The sequence below is a fragment of the Carassius auratus genome, chromosome 28 (genome assembly GCF_003368295.1).
Source record: "Carassius auratus strain Wakin chromosome 28, ASM336829v1, whole genome shotgun sequence".
Classification (NCBI taxonomy): domain Eukaryota; kingdom Metazoa; phylum Chordata; class Actinopteri; order Cypriniformes; family Cyprinidae; genus Carassius; species Carassius auratus.
In genome coordinates this window covers 12,637,896-12,660,398 of record NC_039270.1, presented here as the reverse complement: position 1 = coordinate 12,660,398, position 22,503 = coordinate 12,637,896, and the positions used below count along the sequence as shown (strand labels likewise).

The 22,503-nt window shown below is 38.4% G+C and overlaps 1 protein-coding gene and 1 long non-coding RNA gene across 14 annotated transcripts in view; both read right to left on the bottom strand.

The window, feature by feature from the left end:
• Positions 1–2,594, bottom strand: part of ep300b (EP300 lysine acetyltransferase b) — a 35,369-nt gene extending 32,775 nt beyond the window's left edge. For all 13 annotated transcript variants that reach the window (XM_026207843.1, XM_026207849.1, XM_026207850.1 and 10 more), the window contains exon 1: positions 668–2,594. In XM_026207843.1, coding sequence (XP_026063628.1) covers positions 668–761 — 94 coding nt within the window. In that variant the 5' untranslated portion in view covers positions 762–2,594. The remainder of the gene's footprint in view (positions 1–667) is intronic.
• A 1,500-nt stretch (positions 2,595–4,094) lies between these two features.
• LOC113046820 (uncharacterized) lies at positions 4,095–22,440 on the bottom strand. Its single transcript, XR_003276176.1, has 3 exons — positions 21,410–22,440; positions 13,734–13,891; positions 4,095–5,396 (listed from the first exon to the last, which is right to left on the bottom strand). It is a non-coding gene; the product is annotated as an uncharacterized LOC113046820 (long non-coding RNA).
• Positions 22,441–22,503: the final 63 nt, after the last annotated feature.

Sequence of the window (22,503 nt, the reverse complement as noted above, 5' to 3'; positions counted from 1 at the left end):
AACCAGCCTAGGATCGTTTGCTGGTCTGAACCAGTCAGGCCGGATTGAGAGGGTTTTTATCTGGTCTACCAGGAAGACGAGCAAACCACCTGAAGCTAGTTGAAATAACAGAGTAACCACACAGATGAAGTAGTGTTGATCAGAAACTCGCAGGCACTGGTTTGTCAACTATTTAGTACGCACTACCTGTAAACCAACTTGAAAGAAAGTCTCGAGGTGCTCTACACTTCACTCCCAACCGTGTGTCAGTTAAACGACGTGATTTACAACATGTTCCTGTCGAGTATTCCCTTTCCTGACAAACTCAAAATGCTTCACCTCATAAACCTTTGACACTAAGCCCTGCTCTCGACATCTCACAACGACGAACAAAGCGAAAAAGTTTGTGTAACGCACACCCGGAAAAACACTGCATACTATTTTGCACACTCAGACGTCCAGTGTTGTAACACACCTCATCAACTTCAAATGAAAACACTGAGCAAATTAGCCTGCTAGCTATCCCTGCTAAGTTTTTAAATACAAGGGGACGATGCAAACAAACAAACAAACACAACAAAAGAAAGATCTTGGGAACACACGTCGAGCGTCTTTTTCATACATGCAGGCGAACAGCGACAGACTCGGCGCCGCGCACCGCCGCGCGTGAAACATTATTATTATTTACCGTTTCCATCGCTCGCGGACACCGACAGAGCCGGGGAAGACAATTTAGGCCTCTTAGCTGAAGGCGGGCCGGATTCCAGCACATTATCGGCCATAGTTTTCCTCCGGTTTAGTGTTAAAGCATATATCCCGCGTAGGATAGCCCTTCCTGTGCAGTCGCGAGCCGATGTGCAAATGAAATCTCTCCTCGTTCACGAGCACCGGACGGATTCCCGTTTCCCTTTCCTGGGACGATACATGCATGCAATGCAATGCAATGCAAAGCTTTAATGTTCAGTCCTCCTTTAAAGCTCCCTTTTAAGATTTTCTAATCTTTAGTTCCTCAAAGTATATTTCCGAATGGAGGAGGTGAAGGGAGGGACAGACGGTCATGCAAGCTCGCCGCAAACTCACGTAGCCTCCTCGGCGACTGAGCAATTTTCCCGAGATTGATCCTCGTTGCTTGCATCCGTCTTTTCCGCCATTGTCGGCGGCGAGCTGAAATGTTGTTGTTTTTAAGGCGTTGTGTACGAGAAACCGGACTCGCTGCTTCATGCAATGCTTATGAACAAACGCTATGATTCAGAATCGTGTCTGTCTTTGCATTGTAGCATATGCAGTTCTCAGCCTGCATCACTTTATTTAGAAGACTGCAAGTCCATCGGGCTCCTTAAAACTGACATAGATGAGTTTGAATCCCCTTCATCGATGTCTTTATTTCCTCTCAAGTAATTAACATGAATGGAGAGAACATATAAATACTGGAAATATCATTAAACAGTCATATGCATGTAAAAGTTTCCTTTTCTTTCTTAACAAGACAGTTCTCTTTGCAGAATAAATAACACGATGAATGTGCATTCAACTTCAGTTTGCATGCATGAGCTCCCACTTTAGATGATTCCAAACAACGTGCATGTTTCAGAGCCCGTGTCTTGCAACAACACTTCAAAGTGACAAGTCAGATGGTTTATTGTGCATTCGTATCTGAATATGGCTCGTGCGCCCTCTGTGTGAACGTGTCCACTGCACGAGTTAAAAGTGTTTGCAGAAAGCTTCACGAGACCACCCTGCACTGCGCATAGCTCGTGCATGCAAAGAAATGATTTCAGAAGTGTCCGTCTAATGGACAGAACATGCATGCGGTCGGTCTGAAGTGCAGGATGATGTTGTCTCGCAAGTCCGCTGTGCTCGAGCTAAAGAAAGGGAATCAAGTGAAGTTGGTCAATGCATATGCGTGTATTTCAATGCACTGACACATCGAGCAAATAAGAATAATTTGTCACTGCACGAAGAGCCCTGTGGAGCATTAAGAAAGAGCAAGAGGAACAGCCAGTAGTGGGTCGAAAACAGAACCAAACCGAGATGGGCTTCAATAATATTTCGGGTCTGAAGCATCTGCCGATCCGGGTGATATTGCCAGCTGCACCCCCCAAAATCTGGGGGTCCTCAAACCCCTTTCATAGGCTTTGTGATGATGTGAACCCCCCTGCGCGTTCATCCCTTTTAAATTTCTCCCTTCTCTTGCACAGTTCCTGCAATTTTCCCCACTTTCGCCGTCGTCCGCCAGCAACCGGCGATGTGATTTCTCAGATATTCCCACTTCGTGACGCTGTTATTTTCCTTTTCCCCTGACGAGCTTCCCTTCGTTTAAATGCATTGCCCTCTTCCGCCTCTCCGCTTCGTTTAAAAAAAAAAGAACAGCAAAAGAAAGGAAAACCCAGTCTGCTCTCTGATTTGCACACGGGAGAATCTATAATCTCCCTCCGTCGCCTCCGCTAATCGCCGGGCTTGTGTTTTATCCGGTCTGGATGCGCGAACCGGAGCCGGCGGCGCTCAAAGTCGCAGTGGTCGTTGCGCGAGTGGCTCTTTTTTTCGGTCGCTCCTGCCTCCTTCACTCTCTCCGCACAAACAAAATGGCGGCTTGTTGTTTCTACTCCTCTGACTGGGGGAGGGAAGGTTGGAGGTGCGGTAACATTAGTAAAGGGGGGTGGAGGGGGAGATGGCGATCGGGATTTCCCGGACAGCGCTGTTTCCGTACTGTTTCGGAGTTGCGACTGGGGTCCAGCATCATCATCAGATGATGGAGTCACTAGTTGTGAGATGAGGCCCACCTTGTGTTACTTATTATTTTGCAAAATATTGCCTCGCTTGGCTTCGCTGTAGTTGGAGGGACAGTCAACCTCCTCGGAGAAGCCCAGGGGGTCAAGTGTCCTGTTGAAGTGCAGTGGTGATAGAGGCCAGACCAAACACTGATGTTTTTCAGACCTCGTACTCGAGAGGGGTCTCAGTTCCTCAAAGCCTAGCGAGCTGCCAAACTACAGAGTATTTATGGACATCATAGGCAGGCAGTTCGTAGTCAGCTCAGCTTAAAAACGTTCCTTAACTAGGCTTTTTTTTTTTTTTGGAATCAAAAAAGAGATTTTGGAGACAATTCGTGTGCTGGTTTTAGCTGGTCTTCCAGCCTGGTCATATCTAGTTTGAGGCTTTGACCGCTTCTTTTTTTTAGCTAGTCAGGCTGGAAGACCTTCTATGCGCAGCTAAGACCAGCTAACCAGCATAGGGTGGATTTAGCAGGTTTCTTTTCTATCAGGGAACCAAGAAAACTGACTATGTACCCAACATTTTTTGGCATTATTAATATTCAGAGAGAATTCGGCTAAATAAGTTCCAAAACCTTACTTTGCTGCCAATCTAGACACCATTTCTAGAAATTAACATTAAGAGTCTGCTCAGATTAAACATAAGGTAGACAGCAACTGGCAACAACGTAACTGAACATAACCATAGTGCAAGAAATAATTTTGGATATCATGGACACCTTCATAGTCAGTTAAGAAACTACACTTTTGCTCAAGAAATAGGGAGCTGAGCATGTAGCTACTAGCTAGCATCATTGGGAATCATAAGCACGTTCAGTGGCCTAGCTAGACAGCACTTCTGGGCCTCACTGGCATGTTCAAAGTCAGCGCACATGAACAAGGGCATAAATGCATTGCAAGTCATCTTTGCTAGAAATTCTAGCGAATTCTCGCAACATCAAGTGAGCTGCCAACATAGACCTATGTTTGGTAGTCATTTGCATTTTCTGAGTGAAAAAAATCTTAAACAAGCTCAGCTGACTCAGAACATGCTTAGACATCATTTCAAATATATTGTGTAGTTTTCTTTAGTTTTTGGAGATGTTAGTACCATCTCCAGTTTTGGACTCGCATCTGCTTGGGATTGAACTGCAATTTATGAGTTATCAGCTTCACAAAAATACAGCAGCCCAACACACTAAACAAATTCTGCTGTTCTTGTGCATTTCCATTTCTAACCATATACTGAGGTTAAGGGCACAATGTTTCTGTCTATTTGTATTTCTGACTGAAATGTTTATTTAAAATGTGTTATTATGATTTTATTATATACACTAATATGCAATAACATAACTTTTTGAAAGAATCAGTGCATACTGTAGTATTATTTCTATAGTGTTATTGTATTTAATAATATTTTGAATTAGCTTTAATACAATTTCATTAGATTAGATACACAAAAATAAAGCAGCACAACATAAACAAAAGTTTTTCCCTTTTCGAACCTTGCTGATGTTTTGAGAGTACTATTTTAGTATCTAGAAGTATTGTGAATACACTATATAATAGTAGTTTTAGACTGCATTCAGCAAAAATGTCATCACTTTGAAATTACTTATTTTGGATGCCCTTTTTTTACTTCTAATAGTAACCAAGCAATTTTGTGTTTGTTAGTATAACTGATTTGCGATCATATAATTTGTGTTTTATGGAGTTATTAAAAGTTTTCAAGTGTACTTACAATATATACACATTTAAAAAAAAAAAAAAAGTATAATTTTTGCATTTTTTCAGTCTGTTCATAGACTAATTACATGGGTTAAAAATGCATTGAGCTTACAAACTACAGCAACAAAATCAAGAATTAGATGTTTATTTTGACAACAGTAAAAAAAAAAAACACAAAAAACATGTATTACATTAAAAGGCTCAGTCGACAAACATACTCAAACACAAATCGAACCTCTCACAGTGCAACAGATAAATTGTCTCACAAACAACCTGTTCAACATGCTTAATCATTAGAACCTGTTTGTTTCTCCATCTGAACTCGTTTAAAGTCTCCCATAAGCCTTCAGACGAAAAGGTACAAAAGCTGTCACTGGGGTGGTACCTTTAAGGTTGTTTTTACCTTTAAGGTACTTATATGCACCATTTGTGGATAAATAAGGAACAAATATGTACCTTTTGAAAGGGTAGCACGCCCATGTGACAGCCTTTGTACCTTTTTTCTGAGATTGTAGTTGTACAGGTCAAATACAAAACACGACCCAACACAACCATTTAGCTAGCGTAGGAGTGAACTGGCTATCAGGGACACATTGCACGCTGTCCAGACATGTCTAGCTCTAAATCCTTCAGATTTAAAACTTAAGTGGAGCAAGTTCTGTGAGATCCAGACGTCCTGAGTTCACCATTATAGAAAACACTGCCAGCGGAGGTGTTAAAAGGACTCATTCTAGCAGGGCTTGCTATGTTCTGCTCTTCCCCTTCAGTCCTCTCCATGTGCGCAAGCTCCTCCACTCTTTCCACCTGCGATGGTTTTGGGGGTGTTTGCAGACAGGATGAGGGGTCCCCTGTGTTCTCGGATCAGCACATCATCCTCAATCCGAACCCCATGACCCTGGATTCGCTCTGGACATGAACTGTCGTCCTCGCTGATGTATAATCCTGGGTGAGAGAGCAAGAGATGAGAGTTTAGAGCTTATGTTTTTTGCAGTACAGCTCAAATGCTAAGAAGCTGAATGTTACTTTGACCAGTATTCCAAAGTACAATGGTCTTTACAGTGCATTCAAGATACATATCTGTGGTTTATCAGTATTATTACCCTTATTTTTCTAACATGCTGTATGAATGTCCTCAAAAAGTACAGTTTTCAACACAAGTTTTTTGGGATGCAAAGTGCAAAACAAGACTAGATTGCACTGATTGTAATCAACAAGTCTGTCTACACCTCAAGTGCCCAGTCCAATGTGTTGCAACGTGCTTTCAGAAGTCTGACGTCTCGTTCCAGCCACTGTATTTTGTATTCATTCTGATTGACTGAATTAAAATATTTATAAAAAAAAAAAAGTTAAATGATTACTATGAATTTTATGTGCTATATACACTGCAGTAACATGCAACATTTTTACTCATTAAGAGAATCTGTATTATTTTTGTATTTTTATATACTACTGTAGTATCTGTTAATACATTGACATTGGCTTTCATTTTTTGTATTTTTTTTTTTATAAATATATATATATATATATATATATATATATATATATATATATATATATAATTAGTATTTTATTAAGTTTTTAAACATCACTATTACATAAAAAAAATTAACATTGTAGTCAACTTCACAATTAACATCTTGACATGTATCCCATAGTGATGATACATTTTAAATGTACACAAATAAATAAAAATAAACAAAAAGAAATAATAAAAATCATATAAGACTAGAAAAAAAAAAAGAAAAATAAGTAAAACAAATATACATTTTTCAACAGGCACCACATTCTCATCTAGTAGCAAGATATTGTACATATTTTCCCCATTTCGCCACATATTTTTCTGTCCTGTCATTAATATTGAAATAAATTTTTTCGTATGATGCCACTTTTGCCAGTTCCGTACTCCACTCCTGAAAAGAGGGCTCCCCTGGGTTCTTCCAGTTTCTCATTATTATTTGTTTTCCTACCATTATACTAGTCTGAATAAAGTCCGCTGCTCCACAGTTCGATGTCATCTGTGGATCATTTAAAACACAACCTCGGACAGAACTCCAGACCAGTCCGGGTAATATTTTCAATGCGATCATGAATCTTTAGCCAAAAATTCTGAATCATGGGACATTCCCAAAGCAAATGAAACAGAGACCCTTCTGAACTACAGCACTTCCAGCAGTCTGCATTATCTCTCAGCTTCAGCCTAAACAACCGAGTCGGAGTCCAGTAAAATCGATTAAGGATCTTAAACTGTATTAGTCTAATTTTAATGTCTCTTGAAACCCTCTTAATGTTTTCACAGATACGATCCCATTCTTTATGTGTAACATCAATGTTCAAATCTGCCGACCAAGTTAACATTGTTGCATAAGATATGGTAACTGTCTGTTGAAATAACATCGCATAAAAGATAGCAGCTTCATGCCCCAAACCCATTATTTTCGTAGTCTGAGAAAGAAGGTTTGACTGCTGAGGTTCTGTTCCTTTCCCTATGACAGCAATTAGCAGGTGACGCATTTGAAGATACTTCCAAAAATTATTTCTGGGCAAATAGTATTCACCTGCTAACCTTTCAAATGATTTTATATTATCCCTCTCATACAGACTTGCAAGTGTAATAATTCCTTTTTCTACCCAATCTTTCCATAGAAGAGAATGTTTATTAATACGTATGGATTATTCCAAATAAAGGATTCAGAATTAAGATAAACGTTAATATTAAAAGCTTTAGAAAACTTATTCCAAACATTACAGAGGTTGGATATGATGGGGTGAGATTTTCATTTGGAGGGTATATCGCTAGACAAAGCATTTATAGGGGAAAGTGGTGAAAATAATCTCTGTTCAATCTCAAACCAGGGAGGAGCTCTCTCAGGTGGCAGTGTCCACTGAGCTATATGTCTCAAGCAAAAGGCATAATGATACAGGGCTAGTTTGGGGAGGCCCATGCCACCCTTATTGATTGGCACCTGTAGCCTTTCTAATTTTATCCTTGCACGTTTACCATTCCATAAGAACTTTTTGCTAATTTGGTCAAATCTTTTAAAGTATTTTTGGTGTATTGTAATAGGCAGGTATTGCAGCAAATAATTCAACCTCGGGATACAATTCATCTTCAGGACGTTGACCTTTCCCCATAACGATAAAAATAGTGATGACCATCTATCTGTATCCAATGAAATTTTATTAAAGAGTGGATTCAAATTCTTTTCGATTATTTTATCAATTTGGTGAGGAAAGAGAATACCCAGATATTTTATGCCTTCACTAGGCCACTGAAACAGCCCCGCCTGAAATAAAGTTCTTGGACAGTATAACGTCAATGGAAGGGCCTCTGACTTGGACCAGTTAACTTTATACCCTGATATCTTTGAGAATGATTTAATAACGTCCAATAATGCTGGGACTGATCTGGCTGGATCCGAAGCAAGCTACAAAATGTCGTCCGCGTAAAGCAGAAGCTTATGTGTAGACTCATTCATTTTGACTCCCTGAATATTCTGATTCTTGCGAATGGCTGCCGCTAGAGGCTGGAGAGCTAAACAGAAAAGCCCTAGCGATAATGCAGAGCCCTGCCGGGTGCCTCTATGAAGTGTGAAATAAGAGGAAATCAAACCATTTGTTCTCACTGCGGCCTGTGGGTCTTTGTAAAGAATATCTATCCATCTGAGAAAAGTTTGACCAAAACCAAATGATTTAAGCGTATGAAACATGTACCTCCATTCTAGCCTATCAAACGCTTTCTCAGCGTCGAGTGAGATAGCTGCTGTTGGAGTCCCGCACTGACCACATTATATTTATAAGGCGTCTCACATTATCCGAAGAATTTCTCTGTCTAATAAAGCCCACCTGATCAGGGTGGATAAGTGACCCAAGTGTTTTATCCAATCTGTTTGCAAGTATTTTAGATAAAAGTCTACAATCCACAGATATTAAGCTTATTGGACGATAGCTTTTACAGTCAGTCGGGTCCTTTTCTTTTTTGAGAATAAGAGAGATAATTTCTTGGTTTAAGGAGGAGGGTAATTTGCCAGATTTAAATGCTTCTGTAAGCATATTTTCAAATAATGGTAATAGGTCTTCTGCATAGCATTTAAAAAATTCTGCTGTAAACCCATCTTGGCCTGGGGATTTACCTGATGGTAGGGTCTTCATTGCATCCAGTATCTCCTGTGAACTAATCTAAATCTAAGTCCTCCTGTTGTGATACACTCAACTTAGGAAGGTTTAATTCATTAAGAAATGACATTATCTCTTTATCTGTGGCATTGTTTTCAGATGTGTAAAGATTTATATAAAATTTCTTAAACACATTATTTATTTCCCTAGATTTGGTTACCAGGCTTCCATCCTCAGCCATCACTGCTGCTACCGAAGATTTGCAATTTTTTTGTTTAATGTACCTAGCCAAAAATTTTCCTGCTTTATCCCCAGATTCAAAAATAGTCTGCCTGGCCCTGAACAGAAGATATTCCGTTTTTTTTTTTTATATTATACTATTATATTCATATTTAAGGTGAGTCAATTCTTTTAAAATAGGTTCAGATATATTCCTTTTAAATTTAGCTTCAGTGTTCTTAATTCTCCTTTCTAGATCTGTAAGTTTAGCAGCATTGACCTTCTTCTTATAAGAAGAATATTGAATAATAAATCCCCTTATAAAGGCCTTCATGGCCTCCCAAGCCACTGGCAGAGGGGGCTGTGGGTACATTGGTCTCCAAATATAACCTAATCTGGGCTCGAAGATCTTCCTTAAATCCTACATCTTGTAATAAAGAAGAATTAAAACACCACATCTGTGATCTTTCTGTTTCCTGGTATGGGGTCATTTGTAGTCTGACCATAGCATGGTCTGTCAGCAGAATGCTATCAATTAAACAGGATAGTGTTGCAGGTAGCAAGGAGCTAGAAATTAGAAAAAAATCTATTCTTATTCTTTATATTTTTTGTATTTTCAGTTTGAATTTTAATGTAAGATTTAGTAATTTTATGTATTTTATGTTTATGTATTATATTTGTTTTAATACGTTTTTATACAGCTAGTCCAGTGACTGTATTTTCTCTGTCTGACAAAATTAGTATTACTTTAGTTAAAAATATATTGTTAATTGATTACCATGTATTCTGTTCATATACATTACTGTTAATAAACTAAGAGAATCAGTGTTATTTTAGTACATATTATACACAATTATAGCATTTATAAATACTTTGAATTAGCGTTTATATTTGTATTTTCAGTTTAAAGGTTTATAGTAATTTTGTTATGTTCTTCTGTTCTTTATATATAGTTATGTTTAATACTTCAGCTTATCAGTATTTGTTTTATTGTATTTCAGCTTTATTTTAAAGGTACAATTTGTAAGATATTTGCAGTAAAATATCCAAAAACCAGTAGGCTAGTGTTACATATTTTGTCCAGCTGATTACTAACAACATCTCTAATGTTTTCAACTACTTGTTAATCCTGAGAAAATTCCTATTCTAAACAGTGACACAGGGCAGTGCAGTCTCCTGTCAATGGCGTTAGTTACCCTTTGTTACCGCCTTTACTGACGTAGAAACCACATGACAACAGTGTTGTGGACAAATGCAGAAGTAGTAGTGTCTAGCATTAAGCAAACCACTAGCTTGCTTCAAGCAGTTCCTTATTATTTACTTCTTCTTGCACGTTTTATGGTGGATTGTGTTACTTATTTATGGAACATAATTACTGTTTACCATTTGCCTCTGGTTCTGTCGACAAGGACACCTCCCGTAAATGAAAGTGTACGGGCCAACTAAAACAACGCAAGAAGAGTTTGGGACAAGAGGAGAGAAAGAGCGAGGATCAATATCGGTGTTGCATTTTCTAAATTGAGAGAGCTTTGCGACAAACTTCAACTAGAAAGAGATGTCGATCTTGCTTGTGTTTTACTCGACAGGTGAGTTGTTTTGATTCGTATCTTTAAAGAAAACGTATACTATTATAACGATCAACAAGGTTAGTATTATGGAGCATATACGCCAAACGTGGGGCATCGCATCTCTAGACCTGCACAGGTATGCGTCTGATCCATAGTCTGATCGCATCTTTGCATTGACTTTGTATGTAATCTAATCGCACAAATCGTTAAACTCGCGTTTGCTACATGTGCCCAATTGTTGTGTTAGAAGACCACAAATCCCATCATACCACGCTCCTTCTTAGCATCATCAAACCATGCGATTGTTATTGTTTTGATAGTGCGCCCTCTAGTGGCAGGTCCTACAACCTGTCCCTTTAATTAACACTTTTATTTTATTTTTTAATACAATAACAGCACAGGAGAAAATGGCTTTCTGAAAGTGTGTAGGCACCTATTGTATGCGTTGGCGTTCTTCTTCTGCTTTTGAGTCTATGGCAGCCCATAGATTTGCAGGAAAGTTGTTAAATTTGGCACACTGATAGAGGACAGTCCCAATATTGACCATAGCAAGTTTGGAGTCTCTAACTTAAAACTCTTTAGCGCCACCACTTATCTAAATTTTTACACATTTAAGCTAATAACTTTTGAACTGTAAGGCACAGAAGGAAATGTTTTTGTCTTGGCACAATTGGCTACATTTGAAAGTTGAAAGGTTTAGTTTTTTGTTATTTTTAATCGTTCTAAAAACCTACTTTTTCGACCTCGTCCTAGACAGTTTGTCTGATTTTCACCAAAACTGGCTCAGATCATCTTCAGGCCATGCTGGCAAAAAGCTATGGAATTCAAGTTGATTCGTCCAAACATTCTCAAATTATACACAAACAAATTCTATGAAAAGCAGGCAAAAATGGGTGCGAGGCTATATCCCCGCAATGGTTTGGCGTTTTGAGACCAGATTTGTTGTGTGTTATAATTATGACCTGAGGCTACCTGAAGTGTTTTGGCGCAGTGCCACCTACTGGTCAGTAGAGATGAAAAATGGCTATTTTTGCTTATAACTTCTAAATGGCTTGGCCAAAAACGAACCATACCCAATTTTGCGTGTTGGCCATTCTGAATTTTGTGATAAAATTGTATATTTTACGAACGTTGACAAATTCATTATGATACATTGACGTATCATTATGAAACTTGGTATGTGTCTCCAGCACCATGCTCTGATGGTACTCATAAAATTTGGGGCCATTCATTAACCATTAATTAAGACATTTCCAAAAATGATATTAACTTTTGATTGCATTAGCCTATTGTAATGAAACTGGTCTCAAAATATTCCTTGTGTCATGCCAACAACACACCAATATCAATTATGCCATAGTCAGCCAAACTTCCTGTCTGCCATTTGTATTTATGTTGAAAACATACTTTTTCGAACTCCTCCTCAACTGTTGATCCGATTTTCACCTAAATTGAATCAGATCATCTTCAGACCGTGGTAATAAAAAGTTATGGTTTTCAATACACAAAACCAATATTGTATAGTGCAGCTACAAAGTTGAAGCATGATGCCAAAATTAACAAGACAAACCACATCGATCTGATAACAGCGACACTTACTGGTCAAAAGTGATAAGCTATTAAATCATATTTTAAGGTGTTGTATCTATAACTTTTCAACCATTTCGACTACAGTCATCCTAAAATGGCTTTAATTATTACACATTGTTGCAGTTGGTCTGACGCTCCATGCCATGCTTAGCTCTTCATTTTCCCTCTGTAGTGCTTCGCCTCCATAATTGCTGCCACCAGCTAATCTTATTTAAAAAATAATAATAATTATTATTATTTTGCCTTTTAAAAACAAGAAAACACTGTTACCTCAAATTCATTCTTAAGAAATTATTCTAATGGTGAAACTGCCCTACCACAACAGCACATCACATTTGATAAATCACCTGAGTTCTGTGCTACAAAGCGACCACTGAAAATTATAAATTTGTGTCAGTACATCATAAATCGAACACAGCGACAGTTTACTGTCTTGAATTTTTCGAGCTGGCATCCAGAGTATCCACAGTTTTAAGAAAAGAACTTCAAACCACTCCCTCCGAAGCTTTGAATATTCGGTGTTGATTGCTACTGAAGCTTTGAAATAGAGCCATGCCTGCACGGGCCTCAAATTTAGGCCCTAGCCCGAGATGCTCAGGCCATAGCCTGACCTGTGTCCGACAGCTTGTCAGAATTACAGGACAACCCGAGCCCATCTTTTTTTCCCCTTCTCCCAAAATAGCTTATAATTTTCCAGCTGTTAAAATAGATTCATTTTGAAAGTTAATGTGAAAAAGTGAAAGTCGTGACATTTGCCAAGTATGGTAACCCATGCTCGGAATTGGTGCTCTGCATTTAACCCATCCAAGTTCACACACAGCAGTGAGAAGTGAACACACCGTGAACACACACCCGGAGCAGTGGACAGCTAATATCCAGCGCCCGGGGAGCAACTGGGGGTTCAGTGCCTTGCTCAAGGTTATTGAGGGGTGGAAGAGCACTGTTCATTCAACCCCCCACCCCCCCTTTTAATTACTACTTAACAAAATAAAAAAAATCTTTCTTCATAATAATAATCCATAAAGAGACACTTCTCTCTACTGGCGCATTTAATGAAAAGGTGACGAGTGGGATCGGCAACTTCATCCATGCAGCATAGATTCAGAAAACACCATCAGTAAATAATTCAAATATCAACTTCCTCTTTTCCCCTGACACATTTACGGTAATTAAGCTACTTTTCCCAAAGCTTTTTGGCAAGCTTAAGCCTATTGCATGCATTTGAACACAGAACTCTTCAGCTACGATGACGGCATGCACCGTACATGCTGCTGGACACTAAACACCGTCGAGCCGCTCTTGAGAGTTGTGTTGTTTCCACCAGCGCAGCAATTTTTTTCAACACTAATTGATGGATGTCTACAATATAAAAATAAGGAAAAGCCTAAAACAGGACCGAAGCCTGGTCCCCATCTGAACAAGCTCGGCCCGAGGGGCTTAAAAAAGTCGGGGCCTGGCTGAAATGCAGGGCTGTACTTCGAACTCAAAAGATGGTATTTGGACCACTACTATCTGACACCAGATAAAAATGATAAAAAATTATAGAACTGGCAAAGATATAATGTTAAATGATTATTGTGGATGGACAAATCTAAGTTTTAAGTGCTGATCTGATCGTAAAATCGATGAGAATAAACCTACTACTCGATCATAACTATAGGATGTACAGCAGACAGCATGAAATTAAACTTCATGCATTCATTTTGGTAAACAGAATGCTAGAACTCATTCTTTGATGAACCAAAAGTAAAAAATATATATATATAATAATTTTAAAACAAATGCTCACATGCAACATTAACTGTTTTTGAATAAAAGTGGTCTTCAACTGGCTCTCCTGGTTGTGATCACCATGCCAGGTTGCAGTGGTTGTGAACGGGACAGCTCAGGGGTGTCATGAACATCCATGCCCAGGTAGTAATGATGGGGGCAGAGCTGCTGAGCAGCCTGGAAGGAAAAAAGAAAAAGGCAGACATCCATTAAGAATAACAACTTTAATGTGATTATAATGCATTTTACAGTGGGCGAAACAGTTGCAAAGCTGCATGTAAGGAACTCTGAACATGAACATTGCACAGCCACAACAGGCTTAACTGACCAAAATGTTGCTTTGTTGGCCTCATAAACTTGCTACACTAAGTGAAATGGTGCTTTTATGGCAGTGTGGTGCTTTACAGATGCTATAAGTTGGTCAGACCATTTAAATTGGGCATAAAGACTTATAGGCATTTCCTGACCACAGCGCTTTAGGGAAGTTGAATTAAATAAATAAAAAAATGTTTTGAATTCTTGGTGTTTCAGCAACTGTGAACCAGAATCTCAGCTTGGTGTGAGAAGCCAGTGATATATTTTTTGGAGAATTGCAACCGATTACAAAACAAGCAAGAATCAGTTGCATTTGGCATCACTGCTGTAAAAGCTGGAACAATGCAACTGTTTATATACACAGAAATAAAAAAAGTGTTTTCTTACACTAAATTACCATACTTATTTTTTTTAGGTGGAAAATTCGTTAGACACTGTGCTGCTATAATGTGTGTTCCTGTGGTTCTTTAAAAATTAATTTAAAGATGCAGTGATCATCTTGGATGTTTTAACATGTTAAATGTTACAATTATACTTTTAAATCCCCAAGTTTTATCAATTAAAAACAAACAACTTAAATCAAAGAATACCGTTCAAAATTTGGCAAGTTTGGTAAGATTAGTTTACTAAAAGTCTCTTATGTTCACCAAGGCTGCATTTATTTGATCAAAAGTACATAAAAAAAATTGTAATATTGTGGAATATTATTACATTTTTTAAATATATTAATATGTTTCAAAATGTAATTTATTCTTGTGATAGAAAGCAGAATTTTCAGCATTATTACTACAGTCTTCAGAGTCACACAATCCTTCAAAAATCATTATAATATGCTGATTTGCTGCTCAAGAAACATTTATTATTATTTACTATTATCAGTTGAAAACACCCATGATGCTTAATATTTACCTGGAAACAAAGATACATTTATATATATATATATATATATATATATATATATATATACATATATATATATATATATATATATATATATATATATATATATATATAGTACAGACCAAAAATTTGGACACACCTTCTCATTCAAAGAGTTTTCTTTATTTTCATGACTATAAAAATTGTAGAGTCACACTGAAGGCATCAAGGGCTATTTGAGCAAGAAGGAGAGTGATGGGGTGCTGCGCCAGATGACCTGGCCTCCACAGTCACTGGACCTGAACCCAATCCAGATAGTTTAGGGGTGAGCTGGACCGCAGACAGAAGGCAAAAGGGCCAACAAGTGCTAAGCATCTCTCAGGGAACTCCTTCAAGACTGTTGGAAGACCATTTCAGGTGACTACCTCTTGAAGCTCATCAAGAGAAAGCCAAGAGTGTGCAAAGCAGTAATCAAAGCAGATGGTGGCTACTTTGAAGAACCTACAATATGACATATTTTCAGTTGTTTCACACTTTTTTGTTATGTATATAATTCCACGTGTTAATTCATAGTTTTGATGCCTTCAGTGGGAATCTACAATTTTTATAGTCATGAAAATAAAGAAAACTCTTTGAATGAGAAGGTGTGTCCAAACTTTTGGTCTGTACTGTGTATATATATATGAAGAGTTCAGATGCAAAAGCCTCTAAATGCCATTTGAAATTTTCATCTAAAATTAGGATTTTTTTTCAGGCTCCTATATTTATGTTCAGTTATTTCACTTTAATAGCCTGGAAAAATACCTTCACATTGCCATTAAAGTAAAATGACTCAACCTAAGCATAGGAGCTTGATAAAAATCCTAATTTTAGGTGAAAATTTCAGATGGCACTTAGAGGCTTTTGCATCTGAACTCTTCATATATATATATATATATATATATAAGGGATGTCAGTTTAACACGTTAACTTGATTTATTGGTTATATAAATAAAAAAAAAATCTTTCTCCGTGGGTCTCTGAAGTTGTCAGTCAGCTGTGAACATAGCAGACGTCATTTCAGCTTTTTCTTTACAACCCACACTCTGACTGAGACCTGGATTTGTCCAGAAGACTCAGCAACACCTGCTGCTCTAACAATTGCTCTTTCTCTCACACCCCCCGTCAGGTGGGCCGGGGTGGGGGCACTGGTCTGCTCATTTCAAACAATTGGAAATACCAAACCCACTCACAATTATAACTTATTTAAAACTAATGTGATTACTGAAACAGCTCCTATAAAACTCCAGTTCGTGGTAATTTTTTGCCCTCCTGTTCAAATTCTAGGCACATTCCTAGAGAATCTGGATGGGCTGCTGCCCTTATTCCCTGAGGAAGGCAGTCCAGTTTTAGTCTTTGGCGACTTCAACATTCATCTGGACAATATATTAAAGAGTTCTATTCACACAAATCAGGCAACCAACTTGATGGAACTGTTTTGCAGACAATATTTGTAGATGTTTGGTAGAACCCCTACATATCTCTGACCATTTCTTCATTACATTTAAACTACACTTTGCCTCCTGTGTGACTCCAACCCCTAGACCTATTACTTTTAAGGCCCGTTCACACCAAGCACGATAACTATAAAGATAACGATAAAAGATATAGTTCTAAAAATCGTTCTCAATATTAAAGAATAGCGGAGTCCACACCACAGCTAAAACGATAAAGGCACAGAGAAACGATATCGTTGGAATCACTTTCAGTACTATTTTTTTTTTCTGATGAATGATAAAAACATTGCCAACCAATCAGAATCAATCCTGCTGTAATGAGCTCGAGAATTTAAAGCAGCAGACGTGCATCTGCTTAGAATACACAGACAATATTGTTTGCTGGTGTGGATCCTAATATCATTATCTTTATAGCTTACGTTCTTGGTGTGAACGGTGTGAATCTTTTCCTCTGTAGTATCCTCCTCTCTTCCTTCACCTACCCATTTTTCATCTCTGGATTTGAATGCAACTACTACACTTTATGCTCTACTTTAACCTCTTGTCTAGATGATATTTGTCATCTCTCCTCCAGGCCAACACAGGCTGCCTCTTCTAACCCCTGGATATCCAATGTTCTTGGTGAGCATCGGCGCATATCAAAAGATCTGTCAGACCAGAATATGTATCAGTCTTTGCTTTCATCTTTCTCTGCGGAAGTCCATACTGCCAATATTTCCACGACAAGATCAACAGCGTTCCAGACACACCTAATCTCTTCAAAACATTTAATTCTCTTCCCTGTCCCCCTCCACCACTTCTATAACAGCTAATGATTTTGCAAGATTCTTCACTGACAAAACTAAAACAATCAATAGTCATTTCTCAGCCCCCCACACACAGGACCTCAAACCAACCACACCCAATGCAAAATATCCATCTTCTCCTTCTGTCCCCTCACTAAGGAAGAAGCCATCCTACAACATTCCCTCTAGACCCAATCCCATTTTACCTTTTCTCCTACACTCTTACCAGAACTCACACACATCAACAACACATCTCTTCAAAGGCACTTTCCCTACTGCATTCAAGCAGGCCCGAGTAACCCCACTGCTCAAAAAACTTTAAACACCGCACCTACAGATAGCTACAGACCTGTCTCTTTCCTTCCATTCATATTGAAAACCCTTGAACGAGTTGTTTTAAACCTGGTATCATTGTTTCTTTCACAGAACAACAAAAAGGACACTAACCACTCAGGTTTCAGGAGTGGCCAACTGAGAAGGAAGTCATGCAGGTTGCAAAAGCAGATTACAAATCATTACTTCTTATTCTGCTGGATCTATCTGCTGCTTTTGACACTGTCAGTCATCAGATCCTCCTGTCCGCCCTCTCATTTCTGGGCATCACAGGGATTCCACCTTGCTGGTTTAAATCCGATATCACTGGTTAGCCTTTACGGGTGACCTGGGGAGGGGAGGTATTCAAAGCACATCAAACTGGTCTCTGGGGTTCCTCAGGGATCAGTTCTTTGACCCCTCCTCTTCTCCATATACACTACATTACTGGGTCCCATCATATGGGCACATGGCTTCTCCTGCCACTGCTATACTGATGACACACAGCTCTATTTCTCATTTCAACCAGTTGATCCAACTGTAGCTGCACGGATCTCAGGCTGCCTGGCAGACATCTCGGCATGGATGAAGAAACATCACCTAAAGATCAACCTGGCAAAGACTGAGCCTCTTGTCTTGTCTCTTGCCACTCCATCCAGCTAGGTTCTTCTACAATTAATACATCAACTTCAGTCAGAATCTTGGTGTAATCTTTGATGACCAGCGGACCTTCAAAGATCACATTGCAAAGGCTGCTCAATCCTGGCAGGTTTGCACTGCACAACATCAGAAAGATCAGACCCTTTCTAACGGAGCATGCTGCACAACTTCTTGTCTTGGCATTGGTATTTTGGTACCATTGGTATTGGTATCTTGGTATTTCTAGGCTGGACTACTGGAATGCTCTTCTGGCTGGACTTCTATCAAGCACAATCAAACCTCTACGAATGATTCATAATGCAGCGGCATGACTGGTCTTCAATGAGTGTGAAAGATCCGCTATGAGCCTGAGCAGATCACAACAAAACATGATCAAACCTCATTAAAGAGGAAAAAGACCAAAAATGGTATTCCATGTAGATTACATCACAGGAGATTCACAAAGGACATAACTAGGCATAATCTTCTCAAACTGACAGAGGACAATATTCCACAACACCTTTACCAGGATACAATAACCCCACTAGACAAAACATACACTGAATTTATAGAGGTGGCCAGCACCATGAAACAAAACAAGGGGAAAACAAAACAATACACATTTTCACAACAACAAATTTGGAATGAACAACACATTTAGCTAAATTTAGAGCCATGGATAAATTTGAGTTAATGAAAAAGAATTCTATTAGACAAAAATCACATTGATCACGACATCACATTTCCCTATGCCCCCTCTTATACATCACAGTTGCTATAGTCTAATTTCCTTTAGAATTCACATAAAACAGAACAACTTCCCGTTTGAATCTCTTTGTCACTAGGCTGGTCCATTCCCACAACACAACAGGTATTAAACATTTCAAGTCATTCCAAGAATGAACTTTAACAAATTGCTATGTTTGTATAAAATTACATTTTAGCCAAAGAAGAATTTTAACTGGTTTTAATGTTTTAACCTTAAGCCAAATAACTAAGCCCGTGCACTGACTCAGTACAATGACAAATAAAGATCTTAAACCAAACCAATATAGTAATGTCCTTTTATTTGATCAACTGCAAAGATGTATATAAGAATTGTGTGGTTTAATTCCAGGCCATCACAATGAGCGCAAAAGAGCCCATGTTACATCTTTCTTTATCTCCTTGCACTGGCTACCTGTTGCGGCTTGCATCAAGTTCATGACATTTATGCTTGCATACAGAACAGCAAGGACCCTTTCGAGCTCCTCATTGAGATCTGCAGGGCCCTTGGTGTCAGGGTGATCCGGCTTCGACTCCACCCAGTCCTTCTCAGAAGCTGAGATGGACACGGAGTCCTCTTCCTTTTGGGCGCTGAAGGAGGTGAAGTCTGCAATGCCCTGTGGTGGGCGGAAGCAGTCATTTGCAAAGAGGACCAGGGAACGGGGTACTGATGCAGGGGTGGTCTGGGAGGGCTCACCAGCGGCTCGCATGCAGCAATGGGCATCTTCCCTGTCAAGCCATAAGCTAGTTGTCTAATAGTTTGCAGGATATGGACTGGTAGATCTGCGCAGTGATAGCACTCGGAGTCAGCAAAGGCCGCCTCTTCTTGTGCCAGTCCCAGGCAGGGGACACAGTTCTGATGGTTATCCAGTGGGCTTATGAGGCCCGCAAAGTTGGCATTATGGAAACAGTCATTGTAGAATTTTTGCATCTTGTTTGCATCAAAACTGAAACCAAGCCGTTCACACAGAAGAACGCATATTTCACACATTTTCTAGAGGGACACTGTTGGACTCGCATCTTGCAAAAGAGAGCTGCATGTTTAGAAAGCCATGTAAAATTAATGTAAGTTAAACTTTTTAAAAACATATCTCGAGACTTTAAGGTGGGTTTTGTTCCCCATCCCACTGTATCTCATGTTTTTAAATAACTGGTGACTGGCTTTCCACCCTTTGTATTTAACTATGCATGCATACATGATGCTGTTTTGTTTATAGTTGTTTAAGCAACTTAATGAATTATAATTAGTTTATAAACTTTATTTTAAACATTATGTTTTATTTTTCCACAGTCATGTTTTCTTATGCTTTGAATAAGTGTGAATTTGTAATATTTTGTTCGATTTGCCCTCTTGAAGCCAAAAGCTTTTCTTGACCCTAACTGAAATTTATTCATTTTAAATTCGAATTTTGATAATATTTAAGTACAAAATTTGAATTTAGTCTTTCAGCTATTTTGACAGCACTACTGCACACATCTGAATATTTGGGTTGAACTGTTCTGGAACAGTGTTGTAAATACAACGTAACCACTGATTTCTAGTTGTGTCCTCTTTTGGAAGACCAAACAAAGTAGTTTAGCTTTCACAATGAAACACACAGTGTCTCCACGACATGGCACCGGAGGCAACAGCGAGAATAAAATTTAAGCCTTCTTTCTTTGCGTGAACATTTGGGCAGCATTATGCAAATCTTCCCACATCGTGACGTGGACATAGGTAGGAGTAGTTCACTCTTAACTTTGATCAAAAAATATCTCTCTGGATTTGAGACTTCAGTCTTTGTAACTTTACATTTCTTCTTTATGCACCAAGAGCTTGTAACATTCCAAAGAGAGAGGAAAAAGTGAAATCGCATCATATGACCCCTTTAAAGAAAATGAACAAATCACAGATTCTTGATTTTATGGCATTTTACAAAATGTCCCAACTTCTCTGGAATTGGAGGTTGTAATAAGAAATGTTTCTTAAATGGCAAATCAGCATATAAGTATGATTTCTGAAGGATCTTGTGACACTGAAGACTGGAGTAATGATGATGAAAATTCAGCTCTGCATCACAGGGACAAATTATATCTTACATTTTATTAAAATAGTGTATCAAATAAATGCAGCCTTTCTGAGCATAAGAGACTTATTTTAAAAATACTGAAAACATCGTACCAACCCCAAACTTTTAAACATTTCACCCTGTATAAATCAGTATTTTTTTATGAATGACTCTTATTTTCAAGATTAAAATATCCATATGAGATATACTATTCATAAAGCCAGAAGAGTTATTGCATTATGCTGGAGGAATATAAATGCTCCATCTTTGAAAATGTAGAAAAGGGTATTGAACTCTATCGGACTGGAGAGACTAACTTATAAAGCTAAGGGCAAGTGGAAAGACTATGATCAGCTATGCTAACCATAAATGAATGTAAAATAGAATAAGAGAATTAGATACCGATGCCCATGTAAACCTTGAAAGCCTGTAAATAAATGTATGTTCATTTTTTACCTTTCAAGCTTTTTAGCATTTCACCCAGCTCCTCTGTGCTGTCAGGTACAGGAAGTCCTGGTTCTGGTGGAATGGGTAAAGGATGTCACTGGTCATGTAGCGAATGGGATGCGATGACAGTTTGGGAGGAGTCTGAAGAGACTCCAGAACCGTTGCATGTTGATCAGAGACGCCAAGCACTGCCGACGAATCTCAAACTCTGTCTGGGTGAGACCTGGAGTCACCTCACCTGAGACCAAGACATCTACAAGGCTTTTAAACCACCCAGAGCAAGCCATTTTACTTTTGTTAATGTTATGTATACCTAACATGTGTTTATTTTGATTTTTTTGGTCAAATACAATAAATTTGATTCAAAATTACAGTTAAGCAACTTATAATGTTTCAATGATTTCTATTTTGATAAATTATTGTCTTTTGAACTTTCTATTAATCTGATTATAGAAAGTTCAAAAAATGTGTCTTAGTATCTATAAACCATGCAGCACTAAGCACTGAAGCACACCTGTTTTTTTAATATTGATAATAAGAAGCACCATATCAGCATATAAGAATGATTTCTGAAGGATCATGTGACACTGTAGACTGGAGTAATGATGCTGAAAATTCAGCTTTAATTACAGGAATAAATTACATTTTAAAATACATAAACAGTGAAATAGAAATAATATTTCACAATTTTTACTGTATTTTGGTCAAATAAATGCAGGCTAAGTGAGCACATTAGACTCACACAAAACATTTGAATAGTAGTATACTTCAAAATGAAACTAAATAATTAACAACAAAAGAAATGAAAATTTTTTCCTTGAGGATTAATTGGTTTGTAAAAAGTAGGTATTCCATTATCATTATAGTATTGGCAATTAATGTGTTATTAGATGAAAGATTTGTAAAGGCTTTATTATCTTCAACAGTGTTATCTATAACAAGGGCTAGAGACTGATTTGGGTTTGTGACGAGGTGAGGGTGTGTGTGTGTGTGTGTGTGTGTGTGTGTGTGTGTGTGTGTGTGTGTGTGTGTGTGTGTGTGTGGCTTGACTGACCCAGCTATCTCTGAGGAACTCCTCCTGTTTTCACAAACACATTCCTGCA